This window comes from Sminthopsis crassicaudata, chromosome 5 (assembly GCF_048593235.1).
Source record: "Sminthopsis crassicaudata isolate SCR6 chromosome 5, ASM4859323v1, whole genome shotgun sequence".
In the NCBI taxonomy this organism is placed as follows: Eukaryota; Metazoa; Chordata; class Mammalia; order Dasyuromorphia; family Dasyuridae; genus Sminthopsis; species Sminthopsis crassicaudata.
The window spans coordinates 169,110,326-169,128,509 of NC_133621.1; the positions used below are offsets into that span (position 1 = coordinate 169,110,326).

Here is an 18,184-nt window from a genome sequence, read left to right on the forward strand (position 1 = left end):
ATGAGAGCTTGGCCATCGCTTCGATGACATGTTATCTTGTGGTTTAAAAAAAAAAAATAAAAAAAAAACAACTGTTGCAGCTTTTTTTTCCCCAACAGACTGTATTAAGGCAGTGACAACTAGCACAGAACACAAAGGGATCTAATAAATCAGCCAGGCTGCTCTCAGAAGGACTTGGGCCAATGAAGGCCTCGATGGCTAACATGCATGTTGGTAGCTCATACACTGCTACCCGCATTAGCACAGGCCGCAAGAGGAGTGAGTGAAAAGACAGATGCCGCTGTACCCGTGGAAGCTATTTAATAAATATCAACAAAAAACAAAATGGAAAATAAACCCTCTAGAGCACAACCACCTTAGGTCAACTGAATGTAATCTAGTTTATTCAACCAAAAAATAGAGAGAGAAAAAAATATTAAAACAAAAAAAGCAGTTCTTAACACTAGCAGTAAATAAATTTATACAATTCAGTCTGTATAATATGATGAAATAAATCTACATCTTTTCTTATTTTGGTACTTTGAATTATACATACAAACAACAATTACAGGGACTTGTTCACAATGCATATAGGTCTGGAGAATGGCTATCTGAAAACCCTCAGTGGCAATATCGGAATGTTAACACTGATTGCCTGGAATTGATTGTGTTTCTTCCTATGCAGAGGCCCACAGCCTTGAATGAATGAACTGCCTATGACTTATTGTTTTTCTTCTTTTTTTTTTTTTTTTTTAAATGTATCAACAACTGTGGCCAGTAAAAGAAAACACAACTGGCAGTTTGTCCATGTGGATATTAGACCTAGTTTCTTCTTACTTCCGCACTTTTTTCTCCCCATATTCTTTAAATTTCTCGGTGTCCTTCATGCCCTTCTTACAGCTACCCAGATGCAATAAAGTCTTCCTCAAATGTACAGTATTTCTTACAATATAAGTTATATGCAATGTTCAGCATTTTTTTTTCACAGCACTAGAGACCCTGTTAAGTAGGGAATATGAGTCTGAATGGCTTATTCACAAATGGGATCCAGATTCAGTGGTTGAGAACATAGACACCACAGTGAGCTCCTTTTAAAAAGTGGCAAACATCACTTTGCTTTCTGCCTTCAAATAACATATTTCCATCATTTTTAGGCTTCATGATACTGCTCCTGCAAAAATGCAAGTATAAAGGGGAGGGGGAGAAATCTCACTTTGAGACCTTTAAGCATTGAACAGGAAGTCTAACCCATGGCAGTGACCATGCTGGATGGATGGTGAGGTCCAAAAGAGAGGCTGGATGGTGGGTGCATCGGTGTTGGAGTAGTCAGCATGTGACTGGAGTGGCTAAAAGGTGAAATATGACTGAGAGAAGACATATGTCTGGAGAGGGCGGCCGGATTAAACGAGCTGCTTTTGGGGAAGTCCTCCAGGCTGTCGTGAACCTTTTTGCATTTTTTGGATTTGCTAGACATTTTTCGGTTTCTGGTCTGGATGCCTTCCTTCTTCATAGTCAGGGGTCTGTTAATCTAAACAAAGATTAATTATATATATTTTTTTGCTTTCATGCTAGCTCCAAAATGGCCAAAGGCTCTCATACATCATCACTACCACCACCATGCTATAGATTTCTCGATGTTAGGCTCTTCCCCTCCTTCCTTCCCACCTCTCACCCTCCCCCTTTCTTCAGGAAACTCTTGGGATATAGAATTCCATTCTCATTCTCAGGGACCAAGAGTTACAAGTTACTATACATGAACTAGAGTTTTTCAGTCAGTTTTAGTATTATTTTAGGGAAATTTCCTCAAGAAACCAAGGTTCCAAAAGACCTCATTTTAGGGACCTAATGATGATGGCTTCATATCTATAGAAGTTTTTTTTCCCTTAATTCTTCTTTTAGACATTTCGCCCAATGCCATTTTGCTTATATGATGATCAAACCAGAATCATAATTTGTGACATCAAAGGATAAATACATTTTTACTCTGAGCTGACCCAGGCAAGTATTGATGAAGAAAGAGTAGTTATCTCCGAAACTCTGGTATTGAGTCACTCTTAAGCAATTTTTGGTTTAGTCCTGACCTTTTCAGAATGAGCCTTACACTAAAATGTCCCTTTGGCATGTACATTTTCCTCATTTTATAGGTTGTTTTCAGCTCTACAGCCTTTTTTAGAACGTAATTGCTCCCCTCATACTTTCCACTTAAACTAAACCTTTATAAGTTGTTAATTTGGCCTTGTATCCACTAGTCTTCCGCTAATTTCTGCTTTGGCTAGAAACTCTGAGGTTCTTCCCCTCTCAGATTTATTTATTTATTCATTTGTTTAGACTTTTTCTGGACTAAATGAAAGAGAAGATCCTTTGCCTCAATTGTTAACTACCCTTAATCACTGAATGGGTGCAGCCTCAGTCAAACAGACCAGTTGAAGCCCTTAGCTTAAAAAGTCCAAGGTCTCCCATTGCATCCAGGGCCAGCTCTAGTCATCCCCATCCATATCTTGTCACTGGACCCAGATGGCTCTGGAGGGGAAACTGGGGCAGGTGAACTTGAATAGCTCTCCCTGACTTAAATCCAAGTCACTAGCATGTCATGGCATCAGCTCCCTGATGATATGGTCCGCTTCGAGAAGGACAAACAGCAACCTATCAGTAAAGAATAAATGCCTCAAAAGACCATTTGCTAGATACCGAAATAATCCCAGACTAAGGATGAAAGGTCAAGCATGGCAGGTGTTGAAAGTCCATAGCAAAACAAGGTAAACTTCAGTTACTATTCCCACATTACCCTGTCCTGACATGCATGCTACACTTTAGCCTCAGAGACTTTCATCTCGTTCTTCTGAACTCATTTCTTCTTAAAAAGAGATTTAAGTATATATAAGATATATATGTGTGTGTGTATACACACATACACACACACACACACACACACACACACACACACACACATATATATATATATATATATATATATATATATATGTATATATATATATATATATATATATATATATAAGGTAAGTATATATAAGATAATGCCAGGAGAGAAATATAATTATTTAACTGTTATTTCCCACACCTGGTCAAGGTCAGGTGAATAAAAATCATGGTCCAGCATATATCCATTAACCTGAAGAGTATCCATTAACCTATAGGGCCTAAACTTAGGCAAGTCACTTAATAACTGCAGTTCAATCCATTTTGTATTATTTCCAAGAAAAAGGAGGTGAAAAGGAGTAAGGAGTTAATGGCAAGGTTTGAATCTGAAGCTTTGGTATCCTAAGAACCTGCTCAATCTGCCTAATGTACCTTGGGGCAGAAACAGCCCTTTCCAACTCTGCTTCTTGTGTCAGAAGAGATGATATGTTCCAAAGCTCAAGAATATCCCCAGTTGCTTTTAAAACTAGAAAATGAATACTGAGGAAAATAGTCATTAAATACCAAACAGGTTCCTAGAACTAGCACTATTTAAGCTGCTAGCATTAAAGACAAAAATTCCTAAGAGGAGCTCTGAGTTAAGATTTGAAAAACAAACAAGAATCTAGATCCAAAAGTTGGTATGACCTCCAGGATATGGGACATAGAGCTCATTTTCTCATTGCTTTGGGAAGGCTAGTACAGTTGCAGCAGCATAAATAAAAAGGTCATTCCCAAAATTAAATCTATATACTCTCTTTCATCAGCTTTCATATCATGGTCAACTCTGAAGTCTCCAGAGATGACAGCTCCCTCCTATTCCTTCTACCATCTATCACTATCTCTAGCTAGGTAAGAAACTAGGTATACAGTAAAATCTAGAGAGTAAAATCTACAAAGGCATGTCTCCATATGCTGATATCTTGATATTCAAGTAACAGTACATAGCTAGAATCTAAGTACAATATCAAGATCCCCAGATAACATAAACCTAGATAACTAACTACAATGTCACCTTGATCCAGTGATGTAGATATGCAGGTATCTGAACACCTAGATAACTAACTAGCAAGAAACTCATTGCTTCTCTTCATGGGTATCTAGATGGGCAGGAGAAACATTAAAGACTATGAAAAGGAGAACTGATTATTTTCTCTAGTTGCTAACTTGTATGCCAACAATTATCTCAGGATGGATTCTTATTATCACTACACAAAGTAAGAAGGCTAGTCATAGTCATAAATTCCACAGTGGCTAAACTCCCCCCATTGAGAGGATCCTTCCGTTAAGAGTGGAATGGGAATAAAGAGAGAAGTTCCCTGGGAAGTGTCAAAAATGGCCAACTTTTTTCAAACCAAAAAGCACTATTTTAAGATCACCTACTACTATTGATATTACTACAACTACTACTACTACTACTACTACTACTACTACTACTACTACTACTACTATTACTACTAATTATCTTTGTGACAATCTTTCTCTGTTTTCTCAGCTATAAAATGAGAGAATTTGACTAAATAGCTTCTGGGTCCCTTTTAGTTCTAAGTCTATGATGCTACAATTCTTACATTTATTGTACAGGAAAGTTACTTTGTTGAAAGTTGAAATTTGTGTGGTTAACTTCACATAATTGTTAACATCTCAATCTGTATGTAGAAGAAACATATCTACATAATAATGAAATATCAGACTCCAGCAAAAAAAAAACAAAAAAACCAACCTTAGTGAACATCTAATCCAAGCTTTCTGTTAAGTCTGAATATTTTAGTAATTTGCTCAGGATTTCATTACCTAGTGGGAGACTTTTACTTTTCCCACTTTTCTGAGCTACCTTTGAGAAAATCAAATTTAAAAAAAAAAAGGAAGGAGATGGTTTTCTTCTATGTCTCCTATTGGTCCTGCTCCTATAGTCAAGCAAGCCCTGAGTCCAAATTGGTAGATAGCCAGATCATATAACAATTGAGAAGTGACATCTCTGAGTCAAACAAGGAACAAGAGCAAAATAAAATCGACTTCCCCTGTCTGAGACAGAAGTGCCCATCTTATACCCAATAGCCTGGATTCCTGATTTGGGGAAGAGTGTCAATTAAAATCTGACAATTGTTTTTGAAATATTTTTCTCTTAACTCATATACAGTAGGCTGAAAGTGTGTGTGCACATACCCGGAGATACATATTTTTGTCCTCTGAATAACTCTTAAAGAGAAAAAAAGCCTGGAAACCATTCAGGCAGGGCCTAGAGTTACCAAGACAGCCCAAGATGATATCATAGATTCATCAAATGGGGCTCTCTAAAACCTTACCCTCAGGGCAGCATTTCCCCCAAATGAATTCCATGAAACTGGTTATCTATATGAGGTGAGCAGAAATGCCAAGAGAATGTTTCGAGTTTATTTATCCCTTCTCATTTGAAATATTAAGTATGAAATAATATATGTAAATAAAACACTATACTTAGAATTTTTCAATATGAAATCAAGCTTAATTTCCTTTCTTTTGTTAAAAAAATTTCCCAAGTTCTTTTTTATCCCAGGGGCATTCTATAACCCCAGATTCCATAGAAGAGCATTTAAGGGTTCCATCAATTTATTACAAGCCTAAAAGTGTCTTTCAGCCAAATCAGTTTAGGAAATGCTGCCCTGGGCAAATACCAAACGAATGGGCTGAGCATTCCTCACAGAATATTCTGCATTTCTTCATCTCCTTGCTTATATTAGGCAGGGATTGGTCCACTGGAAAGTTGTGAAACAACTCAGAGAACTGAGAAGGTAGAGACCATCTCCAAAAGTTTTTACAAGGAAGTCTACCTCTCCCACAGAAAACTAAAGTCACTGCTAATCATGCCTTTGCCTTTCCTCTTTTCTCACTTTTCTCTTTTTATTCCTTGGAAATCCTCAACATAAATATTCATCCTAGCTCTGCCAAACCCGGAAGAAGGGAGTTCTTATCAGTGGTATCAATGATAAAGAAAGCAATAAATCTATCTACATTGAACCTCCCAGAAATTAAGCACACATCTTTAGCTCTCTCTCCACTCAATGGGCAACAGAATTCCCCTCAAGTTTAAAAAAAAAAAAAAAAGGCCTTCTTTTAAATTACTTAAAAACAAGCACCCATTTACACTAGAGTACAATAACAAATGGGAACCATATGAAGAGAGCATAAATGACAGGTTTTACAAAAAGAACCTGAAAATACTGAAAAATTCCTTCCCAAATAGAGAGTAGTTCTTTCAACAGAGGAAAGGTCCATGAAGGCTGCAGTGTTTTCGTTATCCTTGAATAATGTCAGAAGAACCCAAGAAATTTTGCAGGAAAAACTAAAGAGAAGGAGCTTCCTCTCCAAATCCCAAGTATTCTTGGTTGAGGTGGAGATGTTGCCAGAAGAGCCCTTGGGCAAAAAAAAAAAAAAAAAAAAAAAAAAAAAAAAAATTGTCTTTCCTTCCCTTCCCACCAGATTTAGCCAAGGTCAGAGTGGCCAAGAATCTTGAAGGGGAGGGATGAGGGAGGGTAAAATGTCTTCAGTCCAAAGCTTGGTTTTTTTAAAAGATTTACTTTACTAAGGTGGTCCATGGCACTAAAGTAAAGGTCATGGCCCTGAGGGAAAAAATGGAAATAGATTTTAAAAAAGAAGAAAGGAAAAACAGTGGCAAATATAGGAGAAGCCAATAATAAAAATGAAAATAAACACAGCTAACTCTCCGTAGAAAAAAAGTGGAAATTATGATTATTATGAATATTTTTATTAGTGATTCTTCTGTCAATAAGATATGAGAAAGCACTTGAGTCTTTGTTTTGCTGGGCATAGGTATTTTCATATTGCTGCCTTTTCTCAGGGTTTCTAAGACATTTCATTTCAGATCTCATAGACAAGACTCCATTTAAAATATGAAGCAAGTGGTTAGCTGTGTCTTTTTCTAACACCTTCCCACCACTAGCCCCCTTCACTCCTCAGTCATAGAATCTTTCCTCTTGGTTTTAGGGATTGAAGCCATGCATTATAATTCAATTTCTCTTTTCCTCTCTTTGGAGAAAGGGGGAGGGGGAGAAGGAAGGAAGGAAGGAAGGAAGGAAGAGAGAGAGAGAGAGAGAGAGAGAGAGAGAGAGAGAGAGAGAGAGAGAGAGAGAGAGAGAGAGAGAGAGAAGAAAAAAGAAAGAAATAGAAAAGAAAAAAGGAAAAACAAGGAAATATCAAAAATATAATTGCTGGCTTCTTTTTTGTTTTCTAATTTTTTTTTCTTGTAAAACCAAACCAAGCACACTTAGCACATCACATTTCTACATTTCATGTTGTTTTCCAAAGCAGGTTAAGTGGATAATGTTGTTCTGTGTAAACTTAACTTAGCACTTATATGGCTAAACTATATTGCTCCTGATACAAGGACCTTAAAAAAAAATAGTAAAAACAGAAATGCTCCAAAGTGACTCCTTGTACATTCATTATATATTTTTAACATTTGAAATATCTATGATGTCATTCACATGAGAACGCCCACTGATGCAGTTCATGGCCCCTCCACCCCCAGTAGATGATATTCATGAGTTGCTACGACCTCGAAAATCATAACCTAGTGACTTCCCTTCTTTGGACATTAATTATAACTAAACAGTGACCTGGGGCCAATACTTGCCCAAATAAAGTCAGTTCCATTAACTGGGAAGTCACAAAAGAAGCAAGAAAGCTTTAGCTGTAGAGTCACTGCTGCCTTAGTAGATATTTTGAGGCTACATTTACACTTACATTGTGCAGCTTGTAGTAGAGTCCACAGGCGTTACACACGGGATCTCCATTGGCATTTCTCCTCCACAGAGTAGTAGTGGTGGTCTGACAGTTTGCACAGGACGTACCCGCTCTTCTGGCTGCAGACTGGGATGGAGGGAGTGGGTAGAGAAAGGAGAGGGAAGAGATAAAAATACATTAAGATTTTTTAAAAAAGAAAGAAAGAAAGAAATCGTCATTGAAATCAAAACTAGCAAGTAGCCCACATGAAAGTGATGATCCCCAAAATCGGCTTAGACAAACCTAAACAGAGCTAATTCATACACATTAGAACACATGGGTCTGACTATTTTAACTTTAACCTCATATTTGGTCTGAGGTAAGTGAGTGGAGGCTGGGGGTTGAAGCAGTAACCTTACAGGGGAAATAAAAAGCTATCCTTGACACTTGGAGGATAGCCACTCTCCCTCCAGACACCCCAGAACACACTGGGAAATTACTTTTTTGAGGCCTACAGGCCACAGCATGAAGTTTCACATCCCCCCCCCCCCCCTCCCCAGGCTAATAGTTCCACTTCTTGGGTCCTGGCTTAAAGAGCTGCTTTCACAGCAGAGTTTCCAGTTAAAATCAATATAAACAAATGCTACTAAGCAAATGGGAACAGTGACAATGAGAGAAACCTAAAGCCACAATTCCATAAAACTTGGGATATACAAAATAAAGGAACAGAAATGGAAAAAGTCCAAGTAACTAAAAGGACAATTACCCAAAACAAACAAACAAACTACAAGAGGCAAATAATATATGAGAGAATATCAATGTATCTGGATGAAAGTAGCCTATTTTCTATAATTTGATCAGACATCCTTCAATAACTTGTCAGTTAAACTTCATAATATTTTGAGACCACTGTGGAAAGTGGTATATCATGCAGCCTATGCTTCCAAACTTTATTCCTTGATACTTATGAAAAACAACCAACCCTCTCATACCTCAATTGCTTCAAGCCAACGACACAAACTAAAAACAAGGAAATTTGTTACTCAATTAAAACATTAGATCTTCGTCAGCCAAATAACCTGAAATTTTTTTCCCTCTTCCTCCCCTTCTTCCCATATTTCTTCCCTTTTCTCCTTCCTCCTCAGCCCTCCCCCCATTCTCAAACACCTTGACATATGCTTAATCGTGCCAATACATTAAGTAAACCAGTCGAACCATCCCCTACTCCACTGAGTGGTAGAGTAGCAGAGGCAATACCCATCTGTATCAAATGAGATATCTGTAATGCATTGAAGCACAATGCCTGGCGCATAGTAGGAGTTTAAATATAAATGCTTGTTACTTTCCATGGACTTCCTGGTTATGTCATTACATTTATTTTTCTTTAAAAGGACAGAGTGCTGGATTTAGTCAGGAAGTCTCATTTTTTGAGTTCAAATTTGGCCTTAAACATTTATTAGATGTGTGACCTTGGGGGCAAATCACTTAACCCTGTGTGCCTCAGTTTCTGAATCAGTAAAATTAGCTGGAGAAAGAAATGACAAACTACTCTGGTATCTTTGTCAAAAAAATCCCCAAAAAGGATCATGAAGAGGTGGACATGGCTGAAAAAAAAATGACTGAACAACAACCATTATTTCAATCTTTTTTTAAGTTCCTAACTATTTAACTGCTTTACTTTTCATTTCTAACTCCTTAGTAGTAATGGAAAGTGATTATTTTCTGTCTATGGCAAAAAAAAAAAATTTATTTCTTTAAAATTTTCATCACTTTCTGCACCTTTAAAAGAAGTTATGGGGAAAGGGAGGAACTAAGTTACACACTTGAAAAAAATCTATTATATTCAATGTCTCCCTCTCACCTAAGGATTCTACCACCTTTCTCCTGGGGGGGGGGGGGGGGGGGAAAGACATGGAACATAACCGTTAATCAAACAGATTGTGTTTCAGGAAAATCAGAAAGTGACGTTAGATTGACTCTCTTTAATATTACACCAAGAGAAAAGTTAAACTGAATACATGAAATTGCCTCCTCAAAATTGATAAATCAGTAACAATAATGTTTCAGACTCACTAAATTCTTTAATTCCTAAATATCAATGACACAATTTTTAGAAATGTGATTTTGCTCTCTAGACAATACTGATTTAGAAATTAAGTCAAAAAATACCATCCCTGAGAAACCTTGGTGATCTATTGCTAACCAATTTGTGTGGACTGTTCATCATCACCAAGAGCACTTAATTCCTAATTCTACATAACTTGGAGTCTTTTAAAACTGTCACCTCATAAAGGACCACAGCTAATAGTGAAATTCCCAAGAAATCATTTCATATATACACTCTTAAAACGAAAGCTACTAAACAAATCAAAAGTATTATTTTTCATAATTACTATAAAATTCCCTTGATTATTTTAAATAATCAGTATTTATCAATATCAATAAACTTGATTATTTTAGAAATGATTCTCAGATGTTATTACTTTTTCCAAGCCACCATATATTATATGCTCTTATATGGATGTAAGTATTATATTTTATAAAAATATAATGCTAGCTCAAAAAAACCAAAAGTTTTGTTATTAATGTATGGATATAAATATTCTATTTTACAGATACATAGTGCTAGCTCAAAAAAAAAACCACAAAAGTTTTGTTACTATGTTTTATCATAGGAATATAAGTATTATATTTTACATATGTATAAAGCCAGCTCAAAGCAACAAACACAAAATAAAATAAACTTCAAACCCAAACCAAGGCTAATGTGAATAATGGCATGAATTCAAACAGACTGCAAACATGCCTTCTGTCTTGCAGGCTTTACACTATTTATGCAGAATCTCTTTCAAAAGCCATACTCTTCAGCTTATTGACAGGAGGCAAACTGCATTAATATTGCAAGTAGTTCAACTACTTTCTGGTTATGAAAAATTCTGAAAACCCTGATGGCACTAAGGAGAAGAAGAAAAAAAAAAAAAAAAACCTCCACTTTTCTCCCTTGAGATTATTTATGTGTCTTGTATTAGTTTATTTAATGGTAGATACGTATCTTTTAGAAATGCTCTATTATAAACTCAGGTATATTTCTCCAAATCTTAAATGATCTGAGGCAGGGGGAGAAAATAGTAAGCTAAGGACACTATAGAGTTGGAGGAAAGAGCTTTATGGAAGAGAAGAGAAGAAAACAGAGGTTCCATAATTCTAGCAGTTACAATGTCACTGAAGGATAAGTAAAATCTGAATAGATTTCAAGTATATTTCATTTCTAAGGAACTAAAGATATACATTTCTCCAGAAAGGATGATTAAGAAATGAATGACAGATGAAAATATAATAGTAACTGAACTTTAAAATGAAAATCATTTATTACTCAGAGTTCCTGTGCTTTCTTGGGAAAGTTGAGTCAAGGCATAATGGTTTTAAAAAAATGATTTCCCGATCTGCAGTCGGTACAGACAATAAGTCAAAAGAAAAATATATCATTTGCAGGTAGCCCCTGTATATGTGTATGTGAAATGCCCTCCCACAGTTACATACATGCACCCGTGCACACCAGCACACATGCATGCACGCACACACAATGTTTCTTCCTTTTTTCTCACTTTCTACACCTTAAGGGTATTAAAACATTTTAGGACAAGAGGGTTTTTTTTAACCAAGGCCAGGTTTTGGGTGATTCAAAACATTCTTCTGTGGTGTGATCACCCTCATTTTAAGCTAACACCTCCAGCTGCTTTTTTCAAATCCTTCTAGTTTTGATCCGTTCTAACATCTTAATGTTTAGGTTGGGGAAGCAGAGCTGTTGTTTATGAGTTATCTCCAGTGCTCAGATATCCGGCAGCTTTTTCCTAGGAAGTTAGCTTTGCACATAAGAGAAAGGAAAAAAAAAACAACAAACCTGTATGTGGGGGGTTGAAAGAGTTGAAGGGAAGACTGACAGAAAAGAGAAAAAAGCATGGAGATCTATGACTTGCCAAACAATCAAAGCCTTGTGAGCACTTCTATCCCTAGAAAGTTTTTCCTTCTTCTAGAGAGGATGTGAAAGGTGTTGGTTGATGGGAAGTGCAACTACTTCTTTTAAAAACAGTACTGAAACCATTTTTTTTCCTTAGATTTTGGTGGATGCTAACTCATCTATTGATCTACAAGGGGAAATTCCTCCTCCTCCCTTTCTGAGTCTTCAGTGTTCTTTGAATGTCATCACCACTACACACATAAAAAATTGGTCCTTCATCTATCTATTTTTCTGTGGCTAAAGTTTATCATTTGCTAAGCCATCTTTATCTTTCCTATATGGATCTAGTCAATTTTGTCATTAGATTCAGTCATCACTACAAACAAACATCCCTGAGATATTTTTCTGGGTCATGTGTCTCAGTTTCAACACTTACAAATGGTGACTCTGGACAAATTACTCAACCTACATAATCCTCTGTCTCTTTATAGGAAAGGATTTTATAAATCTAAACAGACCATAGAAATGAAAACTATTATTAATTAGGGCTAGGAAGGATATTGGCATAGGTCTACTTTCTTCACTATTTCTAATGGGCAAGAAGTTAAAACAGAAGATGAACCAATATATTAATGATCATTTAAATTTCTCTATTTTTCCTGGTCATGAAAGTTAGGGGAAAAGTAATAAAATTTCTCTCAGAGGAATTTCTGTAGTGAGGCATCCTCAATTCTTAGTTCCAAAGAGGAAGAAAGAGACCATTTCGGTTTTGATGGCGGATTGATTATTTACAATCCAACTAACAGACAAATAAACTTTGAATTCATTACATTATGGCTATGATTCAGTATTATCTTTGGGATTCCTGCCTCAGAATTATCCTACTTGCTATTCTTTCAGTAACTAAACCCTCTTTGGAAGAAATACACCTTATAATGAATCCTTCCCAATGAGGAAAAGCATAATATTGAGTTTTTAGTATATTTTAAAATCACCCAGTTTGATTATGTAAAAGCAATCCTCCTAATAAGGCACAGACCCAAATTTAGTATTTAGCAGATACATTCTTAATAAGTCTGATGTGGGGATTAAAAAAAAAAAAAAAAAGATGGAGAAACCCTTCTCCTGAGCAATCTGACATGATTTGGGGTTGTTCTGCCAATTTCCTGGGGGAAAAAAAAAAAAAACCAACCCTCCCCCTTCCTGAAGGGAGGAAATTAAAAACACAAAAAGGTTAGTGATTGGATCAGTGCTTCTCAAAAACTTACCAGCCTTCGCTTGGGTTTAATGAGGGGTCGGTTCTGTCCATTCATTTTGTGGTAGAGTCCACACGCATTACACAGGTAGTGACCAGTACCATCTCTCCTCCACAATGGGGTTGAGGTTGCCCCGCAGTTTACACACTCCCTGCCTTCTGGAAACAAGATTACATATAAGTCACTTTTGGAAAACATACATGAAGGCTGAGTAAACTAGGGTGTGGGCTGTACAGGGAAAATTGGAAAAAAGGAAGGGTTTTTTCCCCTCTTAGGGAGGGAATTTCCCCCAATTCTTGTTTAAAATATTGATTATTTGTTCCTTCCTTATATAACTCTTATTTCACTCACACATATAAATACTTCTCAAACTTACATATGGCTAAAAAGCAACAAAATTTTGTCCTGGGGGGGGGGGGGGGGAGGAGAAGGTGTTAAGGAACTTGGGGAAAATTTGAGTCTCTACAAAGAGTAAAACTGATTTCAACTTAAACTGTTTCTCTGAGAAAATATTAAATCCAAGGAAAATTTAAAAGCTTAACTGCAATGTCTCAAAATAAAAGGAAAAGAAAATGGGGTGACCTATTTTCATTTCTTATTTTCAGATTAATGTAAATGTTTCTACATATTGATCAGACAGCACATATTAGATAGAAAATATAAAGATGGATGCATAGATAAATGGATAATAGATTTACCTATTGATTGATCAGTTGGAGTGGTTGAGAGAAATTAAATAGATCTTTAGATTCATATTCCAACTAAACTGTAAATTCCATTGGATAGGGGTCAGTAAATTAAGAGACTATTCCATCCCTAGTAATATTATTTATCTATAGACATTCCACTATTAAGGTTTTCACTGGTTTTTACTTAGCTGGACTCAGAAATAGCTGGACTTTAACTCAAAATCAAACAGGAAAAAGACAAATTTTGATTAAGGGGGACAGAGAAATTTCAAAATGGAGTTAATAAAGAAGAAAAAGAAAACTCATGAGAAAAAGGGAATGCTAAGAGAGAAATCCAAAAGAAAGGAGATGAAAACCAGAAAAACTGTTGTTAGAGCAAACTGCTGAAGGGGAAGTAGGGCCATAGGAGTAACTGGTTAATTGTAGGCTAAACGGGCAAAGACTTCTTTGTTGTTGTTGTTTGTGGAAAACTAAGCCAAGCAAAGCCATGTTTTCATTGTTGACCAAATGAGAGCCCAGGAGAGACTCAAGAACATGGAGACCTGTGTAATAGGAGAGTTTGTAGACCAATTTCTTTCCAGCTAAGTTGCAACATGACCTTTTAAATTATTTTTACTAGAGTGACTCTAGCACTTTGCTCTCTTGGTGACTTTGGTGACTTTTCCTGCCTATTTCTCTCACCCCTTCTTGTTGACCTCTCTGACCCTATTCCTATCTTTGCCCTGGGTTCTTCTTGTTCCCTTTGGATATCTGACCCTGGCAGCCAATTCCCTTATAGGACTTGAGGATTAATCATCAGTGATCCCAAGTGTCTTCAAAGGTCAAGATGATTAAACTTGAATTATTTGGAAGAAAGGGAAGTAGGGAGAACCTCCGAGGGTCAAAAGGTTTTGTTTCAAGAAAGAAATAAACAAATTGAAGAAAAAAGTACACCAGGAAAGTATGAAATAGAAGCTAAAGGGAAATTTAGGAAAACTGGCTCCCTGAAAGAGGAGAAAGGATGATTTGATATCTGCTCTTTGGAAACAGCACAGTCCAAACTTGGGGGAAAGGGAGAATGTACCTGTGAGTGTTTCTATTTCATTCACTTTGAATTCCAGTTCCAAACTGATGGGGGAGGGGACGAACGTATAGAAAACTAAAAACCATTTGTCCTTTTTTAATCAGCCTAAAAGGATTTTATTGTTAACTGTTTTGTTGTTTGCTTGTGTTTATACTTTTTTGCACTGCCTGGTTTAAGAGGGATTGGACTGTGGGAGGTACCTGAGTTTGATGAAGACTTCATTTCTAAGCTTCTTTCTATATCTAAAATTCTACACTCAGCAAGTCTTTGGGTGGGTGGGTGGGAGTTGTGTGGAGTTCCCCCTTTGGGTGTTATATCCTAAAATTTCTAAAGAATGCTTGGAGTCAGGCATTTTATTTTGGGTCCTATCTAAAAGGAATGAAAAAATGGGTTTGTATAAAGAAAAAAAAAAAGGAGGAATGGAAAGAGTTAGGGTACAATAAGTCCTGGAGCTGCCCCAATAGCCCCCTGAGAGGCAAGGGACCTTTCTGAGCCTACAACACAATTTAGATTCCTTTGGCTTTTTCTTGTAGTCTGTCCCTGGACCATTAAGTTTTCTGGCAAAGAAATGACCCTATACAAGTATCTGTCTCTGCAGACAATCTCTCTACAACTCAACTCACTAAGGTAGTGGTCAAGGACATGACTGTTGAAAAGACCCACTTAATTTCTGGTCCTGTGATAGGAAGCAAAAGGTTAAGTCTAGCCTATCACCTCCTCATGCCTTCAAGTTTGAGCCCACCCCCAACTCAGCCCCAATAGGAGTCTGTGATCTCTGAAAATTCAAGTTTACCAGGCAGAATGGTTCCGTGAAAGGAATCTCTGACAGGTTTTGTCTGCTTTACTTTATTTCTGGGGAAAGGAAAGATGACAGCTTCCTTTTCGGGGGAACTGCTGAGTGTTAAATCAGGGGAGCAGCTGATTACTTCTTTCAGTTGTACCACATTAAGCCTGGGTCTAGGCACTAGTGGGCAATTCATTCTTAATTCATTAGGGTTATGGGGTGTGTTGGGGTTTTTCTGGTTGCTGTTGCTTATTTCAAGTCTGTGGCTTCTTGTAAGTTAACAACTTTTTTTTTTAATAGATGATGAGACTCTTTGGCATTCTCTCTTTCTCTTTTTCCCTCTTTCTCTGTTTCTTTTCTTTTTTCCTGTGCTTTGGGTGAGCAGCTTACAATGACACCTCCCTTTAGGTGTCAGAACCACAGAGCTGTGAGGCCTCTTGACATTCAACAGCCAGTTTCAAACACCACTTGCTTCTTGGTTTGGTTGCTCGGGAGGGACCCAGGGGCCATCAAACCAAAATCAGAGAAGACTGGAAATAGAGCTGGGATGGGGGTGGGGCTGAAGATGGAGGGAATAGCAGGCTGCTTTGCCCAAGGAGAGGGCTACTAGAATGACCCTATACAAAATGGTTTAGTTCTTTTCCCCCTTAAAGGTGTATTTGAGCACAAACACCCAGGCGTTATACAAAAAAAAAAAGCCATAGCCACTCTAACCACAACTTCAACCGTTCTTCCAAAATGCTTCAGCCCCTCTTTCTCTTCTCTTCATTTAGTAATCAAATTGACTTTATGGAGATATTTTTTAAATGATAATAACAGCAACACTAAAGCTACATGAATCCCCTTCCCTCAAATTTCCCACCTGCCTTTAGAGGACCTTCCTTTCCACCAAATCGTCCTTTTGAAACAACCTTTCTCTCCAACTTTGTCCCCTAACACCCAGATGCCTAGGGTTGTTATTGGGGTTGAGAGAGAGAAGGGGGAGTTGCGATGTGGAAATAGGAGAAAAAGGGAGGGAGTAAGGAGTAAAAAAAAAAAAAAAATCAGGTTGAAATTGAACCAGGATACAATAAAAAAAAAAAAAAAAAAAAAAAAAAGTAGGTGTTCCTAGTTTTGGTTTATGTTAACCACAGCCTTCTTTTCTACATAATCAGATAGTCCTTAGAGAGGCATGCACAAAAATGGGGTGGGGGTGGGGAATAAAATAGGGAGAAGAGATCAGGAAGAAAAAGGGTGCTTTTTGGAAATTGTTCTCCCCGGTCTTTTCCTCCAACCACACCACCACCACCAAGGTAGGCTCGGGCACTATCTACAATTATCTATCTCTCCTTCTTCCCCCTAGAGTGAGGACTACTATATCACTCCCTAAAAGACAAGAACCTTGCTATCATTAAAAATCAGCCCACAAACTTAGCTCCTCTTCCTCACGATTTCTAGTATCTCAAACTAAGATTTCTTCAAATAAGCTCCCTCCCCTCCCAACAACCTGACCTCAAAAATAGCCCTATTCCAAAGTCACTCAAGAACGGTCTGAGTCTCTGTCTCTCTGTCTCTGTCTCTGTCTCTGTCTCTGTCTCTGTCTCTCTCTCTCTCTCTCTGTCTCTCTCTCTCTCTCTCTCTCTCTCTCTCTCTCTCTCTCTCTCTCTCTCTCTCTCTCTCTCTCTCTCTCCCCCTCCTGTCTCTCTGTCTCTCCCCTCTTTTCTGTTGCTTTTTGTCTGTCTCCATCTACCCTCCCTCCCTTTTCTCCCTCTCATCTACTTTCATGTACAGAACATGCAGGTCTGAGTTTTTTTGTCAGCCTAACCGCATCCGGACTCTATTAAAGTTCCTGGCGCGGGATAAACAATGCAACTGTCGCGTGCAGCAGTCTGAAAATAATTGGATTAGCTAAAACATATCAACTAAATAGAGACAGTCCTGCTCAGACAGTCGGAGTAAATGTCACCCTGGAAAAAGCCCTGAAAACTGATCTCATGGTTCCTGGGCTCCCAAGCCCCTACCTCCACAGTAGGGGGAGGAAAACCACCAGAGGCCTTGGAAACTCTGGTTTGAGGCTGTTCTTCTCACCCACACAAGGCAGTGGGATTTCACTTTTTCTTTTTTACAGAGAACCCACTCAGTTTGCAAAGTCAAGAAATGTAGGCTTTTCTGAAGAAGAATCTAGGCTTAAACAGCAGAATCCAAAGGCAATATCACACACTTCACAAAAATCAATCAATAAATAGAACTTGAAAAACCTTTCTCCAGAATTCTCTCTGACTCAAATTCCTCTGATGGGAGACAAAATTGGTGAGGCATTTATTTTATTATTTTGAGGCAAAATTCCCAATTCAATTGTTTATTTTTACTTTTTATAATTTTGGCTTTGGTTCAATCAGGTGGCTGCACCAATAAAATAAATATGCTCTATTTCCGCATTAGACTTGATTTGTGTGAATGAGAAAATATATGAGAGAAGATCACACCTGAAAAAATCTTTCCATGTTCTTTTCTATTCTTTAAGACTTTCATGTCAAACTTAAGGCATTTTCCCCTCTTACTAAGTTGAGAGGACAGGGAGAGAGAAGGCACAGGAAGAATGTAAGAAATTAATAATAAGATATGGCTTTTGATTTCAAATTCAATATTGTCTTCCCCTTGCTCCCCTGGTCATTCCTCTTTTATTCTCACATGGAGCCCTATCAGGCAAAGTTCTTCCTCCTATTTTATGAATTTATTATTTTCATTAGGGTCCTCCCTCCCCCCCCCACTAAAAAAAAGAGTTAAGACTCTCCTACTATAGACTCAATCTATCTTTTTTTAAACTGGGATGAACTC

At 37.5% G+C, this 18,184-nt stretch overlaps 1 protein-coding gene across 5 annotated transcripts in view; it reads right to left on the reverse strand.

Moving 5' to 3' along the window:
* Positions 1 to 356: 356 nt before the first annotated feature.
* Positions 357 to 18,184, reverse strand: part of GATA3 (GATA binding protein 3) — a 33,608-nt gene continuing 15,780 nt past the window's right edge. For 3 of the 5 annotated variants that reach the window (XM_074268706.1, XM_074268705.1, XM_074268708.1), the window contains exons 4-6: positions 12,844 to 12,989; positions 7,639 to 7,764; positions 357 to 1,507 (exon numbers count right to left, since the gene is read on the reverse strand). In XM_074268706.1, the coding sequence (XP_074124807.1) occupies positions 1,223 to 1,507; positions 7,639 to 7,764; positions 12,844 to 12,989 (557 nt within the window). In that variant the 3' untranslated portion in view covers positions 357 to 1,222. The remainder of the gene's footprint in view (positions 1,508 to 7,638; positions 7,765 to 12,843; positions 12,990 to 18,184) is intronic. The other 2 variants (XM_074268710.1, XM_074268709.1) reach the window with 1 other exon arrangement.